Genomic DNA, 12,047 nt, shown 5'->3' on the forward strand with positions numbered 1-12,047 from the left:
CTGCAAGAGGCTTTTAAAAGGTTTGCCTATAGTTCAAAGAGGCAGAGAAAGAATTTATAACTTTTCTAAAGTAAATGCTCTATAAGGAAAGGGATATTGAGGTCTAGAGTCAGAAAGAAGACTTTAATAAAACTGAGGGAAGTATTAAGTCTCTCTTGCTCAGGGCCTTTGTACTTGATGTTCCTTCTTTCTGGGACATACCTCCCCCATTTCTTCTCATGACTCACTCTTTCTTGTCATTAGGATCTCACCTCAAAGAGGCCTTCCCTGAAGCTGTCTAAAATGTTCTCATCTCTAATCTTCAAGTCATTGCTGTCTCCTTCATAGAACTCATTTTTAAGATTATTTTATTTCTTCATTTTCCTGTTTGTCTGTGTCTCTTAGTAGCATGAGAGAAGGCACCTGTGGTCTTATATGTTCATAGCTGATGTAGCTCTGGTCCCTAGAACTCTGCCTGATATATTGCTTGGACAATATACATTCATTGAGTGAATGAATGAATGAATAAACTGAAACTTCAGGAATGGAAAGGAAAAAACTGTGGCAAAGAATTAAAAGCATTTGTCATATAAAACTAAAGATTATTTTATGGGTCAAGCGAAGGTAAGATCAAAATAACTTTTAGTTCATGTTTTTGGTAGAAAAGAGGATCATATGACTCTTGATGATGTCAGACTAAGAATCCATATGTCTATATTTAGTTTAGTTTTAGATTGTTATTTGACCCAGGAGAAAAGTTCAGAGTGACATCCACGGTTGGACAAAATCTTTAAAATAAACAAAGCAATATAATATGTCCTTGTCTATTCCATGAGAAATAAAGGGTTCATCTCTACAAATCACAGAAGAAATATTAGCACTGCACAGGCATAATAGCAAAAGAACTGAGAATACTTAATAAATTAACATTCAACTACTAAATGCTTAATACTGTACAAAAGGAAATGGAAAGAATACATGTATAGTGCTCAAAGGAAGAGTGTCTGGTAAAACATAAAGTAGAAAGGGGTGATATAGAAGTTAGCAAATCTATTATCTAGAATTATCCTGCAAAAATACTATTGAAATAATAAAGCTTTATAATTACTCAGAAAACCTTGGATCTTAGCCATGGTTCCTGTTTTGTTCATGGATATTATGAAGGTTTGCAAGTGGATGTTTTCAAGATCTCTCTTGAGTCACATACTTTGAGGTTGTTGTGGATTTTCAAATATACAAATGTAGACAAATGCCTGGGAAGAGGGGAGGAGGTAGACAAACAGAGAATAGAGCAGAATAGACATCCCATCAAGTCAGTAATAATACCCCCCTTTTAAAACTTCTGATTTATACGTTTACATCTTCAAGTCAGAATTACAAATAAAACAAATCCAGTCTAATGTGTTTGCTCAGTCACAATTTCCAACAGACGACAAGAACGGGCCCACCCTTGCAAGTTGTACCTCCACCAAAAACCAAACAAACAAACAAAAAGCACTCAAGATAATAAATGATTCTCTCATCTCACCTGTTATGTTTCATTTTGTTATCTGCTATCAGCCTTACGTAGCACGTCCATGGTGGATTTTTGATACAAAGACATATTTATATTAATAAGTATATTTTGCACAGCACTGAGATTTACAAAATACCTCCGTATACATTACTTTATATGGTGTGTACAATAGCCCAGGAAATACTATTATCCCCATTACAGAGATGAAGAAATTTGTAAGTACAGAGAATGCGAACAGCTTGCTGTAGTCAGGGAATTGGCAGATGGTGAATCTAGAATACAAAGTCAGTTCCCTGACTCTAAATCATACTCTCTTTACAGTTCACCATGTCCACAAAGTGCCATTTCCACTCCCTTGAGAGTGCAATAGCTGCCAGGAGCTCTATTTAACAAAATTATAAAATGACTCCTCTAAGAATGATCGAGGCTCAGTAATAAAGGCGTAATTTATTTGTCTCTTTCTGTTCTACAGCCGAGCCCAAGGGAAAGTGATAATACATGCTGTGCTGAAGTTTAAGTCCTGTTTTAAAAATAATGCAGCAAAATTTTGGGATAGAATTGAAACCATTTTATATCAGAAGCTAAAGGGAAAACCTGGGTCTTTATGTATAGATTCTTCTTCATTTAAATTTTCAGGTAAGCCTTTTTATGTATGGTATAGAATGATTTTCATCTTTTAATTTTAATATTGCGTTCTGTTATAAATATGGAAACACTTCCCTCCTTAAACGTAATTTCATATGCAATGATTATTGCTTTCAACCACTGTTAAAGTAATCAGGGTCCATGTCAATCAATTTCTTGATATAGTATCATTCTTGTATTCTTGGAATTAAACCTTACTTGATGACAGAGTTTAAAAAAAGAAGTAGGGCCTCAAATAACATTTCCTTAGAAAACAAGGCAGCCTTAAACTCTTAATAGTTTGTTCTGTGGGTCATGATTTCTCCCTCAGTTCCTTTGGATATCTCAAGAATCTAGACTCCTGGGGCGCCTGGGTGGTGCAGTCAGTTGGGCATCCGACTCCAGCTCAGGTCATGATTTCACGGTTCGTGAGTTTGAGCCCTGCGTCAGGCTCTGTGCTGATATCTCAGAGCCTGGAGCCTGCTTTGGATTCTATGTCTCCCTCTCTCTCTGCCCCTCCCCCACTCACACTATGTCTCTCTTTCTCTCTCTCTCTCTCAAAAATAAAGATTAAAAAAAAATTAAAAAAAAAAAAGAATCTAGACTCCTACATTACAGAAATGAGTTTGAATCTCTTTAACATCAAACCTGCTTCCTGATGGGCCTTTAATGGGCTTTGTCTCTCTCACTCTTAAGTACAATGTATTTTTTTAATTTTTTTTAAATTCCAGTGTAGTTAACATACAGTGTTATACTAGTTTCAGGTGTGCAATTGCATAAACCAGTTCTTATTCTTGGTCATCTAACAGTATTGTGAAAGACAGCTTCTAAAAGGCAGGGACAAGTGTCCCATAATATTCATTCCCAGGATAATGAGTGTCTATCTGGTCTTCATAAAAGGACAGCCAACACTCAGCACAGCTAAGCTCAGCTATCAGTTCTCAGCTACAACAAATTTGACCAAGGGCAGAAAAGTATCCCTGCCCCTATAGGAAGGACTAAAAGGATGAAATGTTTGTGAAAAAAATAAATCCAGGCCAAGGGTTCATTTGCGTAGAACATCAAAAGGATGAAAAAGCAAAACCTGAACATGCTTCTCCTGGATAAGAAGTCATCGTGTTGTTGAAATGTGACTCTCCTCAGGTTATTAGATGCTTTCTCTTAGAACCTTCCTTCTCACACAGCTTATCCTGTGTGTGGTGACCTCGAAAGAACAGAGAAATAAAACAGATCTGCAAATTAGTGAAAAAACAATCTGGCTTCTTTCTAAGTCTAAAGTCAATCATCCCAAATAAAAATCTTTTAAATTCTGCCCTCCATTTTAACATTAACAAAGAAAGCATGTAAGTCCATATCTAACTTAAAAAAATCGCTGAGAGAGGTTGAAATCAAATATTAGGAAATATTAGTTTTAACAGTTATGAAGTACTGTACAAATACTTTGCTAGGCACTGAGGGGACTTGAAAGAGAAAAAGAGTATTGTTCCTCTCAACAAAAAAGTTTATAAAATAAATAAATACATATACAAGTATACACATTTAACCTCACACTGATTCAGTGTATATGAAAGACATAATTGGTATCATTATTACACAAATACGTTTTAAGTTTATCCAGTAGAAACAGTGTGATGTGGATTGGACCTAATGCTGTCATCAGCTGGTAAAATCAAACAGCAATTGCAAGTTCCTAAATGAGAACAGCTGAAAACTGGTTTTGTCAACAACATGCCCCAAGCCCAGGTTTCTCAGTCAACTGGTGTGTAAACCCTTGTCATCACTTTTGGCCAGCAGTCCCAGCAGAGGACAGATTCCTTTAACACAGGTCTCAGAGAAACCGGTTCCTTTCCTTCAGAGCACTTTCCAGGGTTTAATTACGTATTCACTAAAATGATTATTTGATTACTGACCATCTCTTCCATAAGTCATGTGCTTGTTTGCTCACCATTACATCTTCAAGCCTATGCAGGGGCTGGCATATAGCAGCAAGTGATTGTTGGCTGAACTGATGAATTCCACAATATCAAAGCTGCAACTGAAAACCAAAGTAGGAGAGAATATATATAGCCTTTCGCATCTAAGGTTCCACAAAGAATTAAGCCCTAACAAAAATGATGTGAGTGCCTGTTGTCAGTTCTCTTAAGGATGATACATAGGATGATTCCAGATTCATAAAAGAGAACTTCAGATAGATAAAGAGGATTAAGAGTACACTTATCTTGATGGACACAGAGTAATGTATAGAATTATTGAGCATTATACTGTACACCTGAAACTAATATAACAATGCATGTTAATTATATTTCAGTAATAAAAGGGGGGAGTTCATTCATTTCATAAAAATGAAAGCTCCCCACGGTGTTAGAGCTTAATTCTCTTCCAGAATCCCAATTAAGGAGGGCTGATCGCAAGTCTGGCACGTGTAGGCAGACACTGCCACTCCCAGATTTAGGATGGAAGGAGTGCTTCAATTATTGAGAACCATGAACATAATGTTTACTTTAATTTTCCAGTCATTCTTGAATTCCAGGAAAAATGACATTCTACTACCTTCCAAGGTACTAACAAGCAGTATTTATGGGACTGTATCCTTCAGTGATAGAGAATGTTTTCTCCATCAATTCTAAACTGAATAGATCAAAGATTTTCAAGTTGACTGGTTAGTATAAAACCTAGAAAAACCATTGATGGCATAGTTTTCCCCTGCCCATGAAAGAATAGGTTCCTAAAAAATCTCTTATAAGGCAAATTCCTTAACCTAATACCATTGACTTCAATGGGAAAAATTTTTATGCATTCCAAAACACCTGAATTTATATTCACTTATGCTTAAACACTATCACATTCTTTTAAAATAGAGATGATAACTTCAATAGGTAAAATTGGTTAACATAGCCAATTTTCCTTTATTACTTATTTTATAAAATGACTACTTCCATGATCTTGTTATTTTATAGTATGATAACCAAAACAAAACATATATATGATACTTAATGTTTATGTAATTTAAATTTTAATACACAAAAGAGGGGAGAAAAAAGAACAAGTAAAACAATGCAAATGATATCTCACTATGATGTACTTCACTATCACTGCCATAAACTATCACACCAAGAGCTAAGGAAAAAATGTAATGCTAGACTAGATGTACCAACTACACAACTGCAAGAATGACCAGATGGTGGCCCTCTCCTGAAAGCTCTGGAAGGAAAAATTCAAGTCATTCCTTGTAAATGTGAAGAAATGCCTCATAAGCATTTTAAACGAAATACCTTATAAAGTTAAATGCTCATAATTTTAATAATCATATTTAAAAATAATAATCATTTCAACAAAAAATACCTTGTACATACTGGTACACTTAATTATCTATCGAATAGGTATGAGAAATATTTTAAATATTTATACGAAATCATAATTGGTTAAAGTAAAAACTCAAATTATGTGGAAGTAATAGAAAGAATAATAACAGAACTTTATATACAAGGATGACAGTCCTGACTCACTATTAAGAGTTTTATGAGAAGAAGAGTGAAACTCTGGCCTACCACTCATTTGTGAGCAGCTGGCCAACACTGAGATATGGATAATGATTTAGTAAAACACACTTCTTTCATGTGGCTTGATCCTGAGACAATGCATGGCTTCATTCGTACCATGCTTTAAGGAACTGAACTAACTAATCATACTTTGATAAATCCTAGAGGACATTTTTAAAAGCATACTATTGCCCAGAGAGTCCTTTCTTAACCAAGAGCCAATCTTAAGCTCTATAAACCTATTTTATCAGCAAAAGGTTTCTTAAAGTATTTTAACTAGTGTAAGACCTTGACCATTCAAAATTCCTTGGAAATAAATCTTCTAAAAAAGCAAACTTTCCAAAGAGTTCATATTTTTTTTTAATTTTTTTTCATATTTTATCTTTTTAATAAAACACAAAAAGTCTCTTTAAAATTATTTTTTCAAAAATCTTTCTCAAAATTTCCACCTACTTTTCTGACATCGCTATGGAATTCATTAATATATAGTGGATATTGGGGTGCCTGGGTGTCTCAGTCAGTTAAGCATCTGACTTTGGCTCAGTTCACAATCTCGCGGTTCATGGGTTGGATGGAGCCCCACGTTGGACTCTGTGCTGACAGCTCAGAGCCTCGAACCTGCTTGGGATTCTGTGTCTCCCCCTCTCTCTGCCCCTCCCCTGCTTGTGCTCTCTCTCTCTCTCTCTCTCTCTCTCTTTCTCTCTCAAAAATGAACAAACGTTAAAAAAAGAAACATTAAAGTATATATATATACTATTTTATATATATATATATATATATATATATATATATATATATATATATATATTTTATATATATAGTGGATATTGTAGTGCCCTAAGGGCATTTAGGGAAATGTAGGGTTATTGATGCCTTCAATAAATGATCCCAAGTGTTCAGCTCTCATATTTATTCTTTATATTTTATTTCTTTCTCATACTTCAATGTCAAGCAGAGTTCTTGATGTCACTTGTTTACTCTATGTTCTTTCTTCTAACTCCTCCAAATCTATTTACATATTTCACAGTAACTTATACACAAAAATTAGAAAAGCAAATAGCCTTTGTTTGTTTGTTTGTTTTGTGAGAGAGAGAGAGAGAGAGAGCAGGGGAGGGGCAGAGAGGGAGGGAAAGAAAGAATCCCAAGCAGTCTCTACACTGTAGGCATGGAAACTGACACAGGTCTCCATCTCATGTACTGTCAGATTATGACCGGAGAAAAGCAAATAGCCTTTGAATGAGGGTATTTAATTAATTAATTAATTAATTATAATTTATTATATGTATAATTAATTATTAATTTATAATATAAATTATATTAATTAAATTATAATATAAATATATTGTATTATACCCTTAATTAATTATATAAGTTCTAGTGAGTTATTTTTTTAATGTAACTTTTGGCTCGTCAGACACCATCATTTCCTGATTCTTGACTTTATTGCAGAGAAAATGTTGCTAAGTCTCCTGAGAAATGTGGAGCATTATTTCTGATGGTATTTCAAAAGGTCTTCCAATAACCCTAGATATTTAATTAAAATAATATTTCTTTAAGTAATTTTAAAATTCAACCTTGAGCTTAGAGTTTGCAATATACAATATTGAATAACACAACTATGTATTAGACACACCTGGAACACAGACATGTCCTAACTGATATCCAGCATCATCCATCTGAGGTTGGGATAGATCTGTATGATGATTAATTTTATGTGGCAACATTGCTGAACCAGAGGATGCCTAGATATCTGGTTAAACATTATTTCTAGGTATACCTGTGAGGATGTTTCCAGAAAATATTAACATTTGAATTGGTGGACTGAGTAAATCTGATTGCCTTTCCCAATGTGGATGAGCATAATCCAACCTATTAAAGGTCTGAATAGGATAAAAAGATAAAGGGTAAATTCTCTCTCCCTCTGCCTGACTTTGAGCTAGAATATTGGTTTTCTCCTGCCCTTGTTCTGGGATTTACACCATTGGAAGTCTATTTCCCAGGCCATTGGATTTGAACTGGAATCACATCACTGCTTTTGTGGGTGTCCAGCTTGCAGATGGCAGGTCACAGGACTTCTCAGCCTCCATAATTTCCTGTGAGCCAATTCCTCCTAATGCATGGATGAATGAATGAATGAATGAATGAATACTTCTATTTCTCTAGAAAACTCTAATATAAATTCCCAAAGTGCACTTCCAATCACCATCAAGCCCAAATAATCTTAAGTTTGAAACGGGTTTCAGACAGCCTATTTGCCTCACATAATCCTAAAAGGCCAATTGTACATATAGCTAGACTAATGCTCTTGTCTCTCTTCAAATTTATCCTAGCTTGTTTGCTTTCATTTCCCAAGAACCTAAGCCTTTTTAGCCACTGCACTCATGTCCAGCTTGAGTGAGTTATAACATAATCAAAATTAAGAGTGATGAGTTTTAGGTTAAAGAACTCCATTTTGGGAAAAGAAAAAAAAAAGGAGAGAGAGAGAGTTCCACTTTGGGGGTACCTGGGTGGCTTAACTGGTTAAGCGTCTGGACTCTTGATCTCAGCTCATGTCTTAATCTCAAGGTTGTGAGTTTAAGCCCACATTGAGCTCCACACTGTGCATGAAGCCCACTTAAAAAAGAAAAAAAAAAAAAAGACCTGCACTTTGGTAGGGTACATTGAGATCCATTCATTTTTGAAAAACACAAGGTCAAAGCTTTGGTTTCTAAAATTTCATTTGATAATATTGTGTAAAATGAGCTACAGGGGAGAGTCTTTAAGCAGAGAGATTGGTTAGAAAATAATTAAATGGTATAAGTGCGAAGAACTGAAAACCTGAACTGTCATAGTGAAAACAGTATTAGAATGGAATTGACATACCTGATATGAGGCAAAACAGTGAGAGAAATTGAATACAGCATCCAACATTTAAGTCTGAGTAATTAGTGGAATGATAACTTCATATAGAAATAGCATACAATAGAGAAGTAGAATATAGGTGATTGGCTTACATTTTGAGTATTAGATAGAATATACCTCTCCAGATAAAGTTATGTATCAAGCATTTGGAAATAAAATATTGGTCCTCTGAAGGAAGTTTGGGTCTAAAACCATAAATATGATGGTCATTCCCATAATATAATAATGAAATATTAAAAAAGAATAAGATTGCTAAGAATATAAGAAGATGAAAAGAGGAAGAGTCAAAGATAGAGTTTGGGGGAATATTTTCACTTATTAAGAAGAAAAAAGGAGGAGTCAGAATTTGAGATTATAAAAAAAATAGATGAAAAGGTATGAGAAAAAGTTTTATAAATATGCCATATGGAATACATGAATTTACCATCTAGGAAGATGGAATAGATGTACTTTTCCCTATTCCCCCCACTAAATACACCTAAAATTCCTAGATATTATATATAAAACAAACTTAAGAAGATCCCAGACTGAGAGGTGACCTCAGGGCCCAACAACATGGTAACGAGTCCCATAAGTTTGCTTCATACATTCTAAAATGGGAGCTGAAGAAGCCAGTGATCCAAAAACTCCCAAGAATGCAGGGGGTTGGGGGGTGGGGAAGGCTTGCTTTCGTTAATCAAAAGACCAGAAAAGCATCAATATAGCAAGATAGAATGCTTTTAATTTTTTTTTTCAACGTTTTTTTATTTATTTTTGGGACAGAGAGAGACAGAGCATGAACGGGGAAGGGGCAGAGAGAGAGGGAGACACACAGAATTGGAAACAGGCTCCAGGCTCCGAGCCATCAGCCCAGAGCCCGACGCGGGGCTCGAACTCACAGACCGCGAGATCGTGACCTGGCTGAAGTCGGATGCTTAACCGACTGCACCACCCAGGCGCCCCAAGATAGAATGCTTTTAAACAATAACTGCTCTGCTGCAGCCAAGACACCATAGGAAAAAAACTATGGCTTTACCCCAACCCATGGTAGCAAAAGCTACATGGGGATCCTCTATTTCCACCCTTCCTGGGCTCTAATTAAATATATACAGGATTTATATACTGAAAACTACACAGCACTGATGAAAGAAATCAAAAAAGATGTAAATAAATGAAGAGAAAAATCATCTTCATGGATTGAAAGACTCAACATAGTAAAGATGTCAATTGTCCCCAAATTGATATACAGGATTATCTTTTTTAGAAAAAAAAAAATGTAGGAGAAATCTTTTGTATCTAGGGCTAGGTAGAGTTCTTTGGAACAGAAGCATGTTCCAAAAACAGGAAAATTGATAAACTTCATCAAAATTAAAATTTTTGCTCTGCAAAAGTCTATTAAGGATGAAAAACAAGCTACAGACAGAAAAAAAAAAATATTTTCATACTACTTATCAAAGGACTAGTATCCAGAATATATAAAGAACTCTCAAAAGTCAGTGAAAAAACAGTCAATTTAGAAACCAGCAAAAGACGCAAAGAGACATTTAACCAAAAAGAATATACACATGGGAAATAAGCACAGGAATACGCGTTCGATATTATTAGCAATTAGAGAAATATAACTTAAAATTACAACGAGGGGTGCCTGGGTGACTCAGTCAGTTAAACATCTGACTCTTGATTTTGGCTCAGGTCATGATATTACAGTTTGTGGGTTCAAGACCAGCATTGAGCTCTGACAATACGGAGCCTGCTTGGGATTCTCTCCCTCTCTTTCTGCCCCTCACCTGCTCATGTGTGCTCTCTCTCTTTCTCTCTTCCTCTCTTTCTCTCTCAAAATAAATAAATTTTTAAAAACAAAACAAAAAAAACTACAGTGAGATATTGCTACATCTTTATGAAAACGGCTAATTTTTTTAAAATGATGACAAAACCAAATGCTGGCAAAGATGTGGAGAAAATGAATCATTCATATAGCACTCATGAGAATGTAAAGTGTAAATCCATTCTGGAAAATAATCTGGTTTAAAAAAAAATTAAACATACAACAGCCATACAACCCATTAATTGCACTCCTAGGCATTATCCCAGACAGATGATTGTGTTTCCATAAAAACTTATACATGATGTTGATACCAGCTTTATACCTAAATGCCAAAAACTTAAAACAATCCAGATATTCTTCAAGAAGTTAAGGGTTAAACAAATTTGGGTACATCATACCCTGGAATACTACTTAGCAATGAGAAGAACTTGGATGAATCTCTAGAGAGTTACATTGAGTAAAAGAAGTCAATCCAGAAAAGGTACATACTGTATGAATCTATTTACATGAATATATGGAACATTCTAGAAATGATAAAATTATAGAAGAGGAGAACAGATTAGTGGTTACCAGGGACTAAGGAAGGAATAGGATGGAAGTAAGTAGATATGACTATAAAAGGGTAACATGACAAATTCTTGTGATGATCAAAATGTGCTGTACTTTGACAGTATCAATGTCAATATCCTGGATATGATATTGTACTAGAGCTTTGAAGATATTGTCTTTATAACATCTTGTAAGATATTGCCTTTGGGGGAAATTAGGGAAAGCATAAACATTATTTATTACAAATGCATCTAAATCTGCTATTTATCATAATAAAATGTTGGATTTTTTAAAATTACATTTAGAAAACACACATTTCTTGGAATTAGATCTTAGATGTCCTGATGAATTTGGCTCTTTATCTCTCGTATTCCTAACTCTCTGAGTTACTGTTGTAACAAATACGCTTTAAATGAGTCATAGCATGAATTTTTTTAAATGTCTTTGAGAAGTCTAGCAATCTTTTAAGACTCTGAAAAACTATCACTATGGAGTTACTCCCACTAAAATATAATAATAATATTTTATCTTCTATTCCAGCAACCTAAAGTCTTTTCTTATTGAGGTATAATTGACATTACATTCATTTCAGGTGTACAACATAATGATTCAATATTTGTATATATTGCCAAATGAACACCACAATAAATTTAGTTAACATCTGTCACCATACATATTAAGAAAAAATGTTTTCTTGTGATGAGAACTTTTAAGTTCTATTCTCTTAGGATTAGGAAGTTTCAAATATGCAATATGAACTAAAGTTACCATGGTGTACCTTACATCCCTATGACGTATTTATTTTATAACGGGAAAATAATCCCCTTTTGACTCCCTTCACCCATTTTGCCCACCTCTCCCCACCCCACATTGATTGATATGCCGATCCTTGCATCCATGGAATGAATTCCACTTGATCTTTTAATGCATTGATGAATTCAGTTTGCTAATATTTTATTGAGGATTTTTGCATCTTTATTCATCAGGAAAATAAATTTTTTCATATGACATCTCTGATTTTGGTATCAGGTAATACTGGCTTCATAACATGAGTTTGGAAGTGTTCCCTCCTCTTCCATTTTTTGGAAAAGTCTGAAAAGGATTAGTATTAGTTTCTCTGTGAATGTTTGATAGA

At 34.7% G+C, this 12,047-nt stretch overlaps 1 protein-coding gene across 1 annotated transcript in view; it reads left to right on the forward strand.

Annotated features, from left to right (window-relative positions):
* Positions 1-12,047, forward strand: part of LOC131508069 (transmembrane protease serine 11C-like) — a 52,985-nt gene that overhangs the window by 22,878 nt on the left and 18,060 nt on the right. The window contains exon 5 of the mRNA XM_058723336.1: positions 1,968-2,131. Coding sequence (XP_058579319.1) covers positions 1,968-2,131 — 164 coding nt within the window. The remainder of the gene's footprint in view (positions 1-1,967; positions 2,132-12,047) is intronic.

The sequence above is a fragment of the Neofelis nebulosa genome, chromosome 3 (genome assembly GCF_028018385.1).
Source record: "Neofelis nebulosa isolate mNeoNeb1 chromosome 3, mNeoNeb1.pri, whole genome shotgun sequence".
NCBI classification, from domain to species: domain Eukaryota; kingdom Metazoa; phylum Chordata; class Mammalia; order Carnivora; family Felidae; genus Neofelis; species Neofelis nebulosa.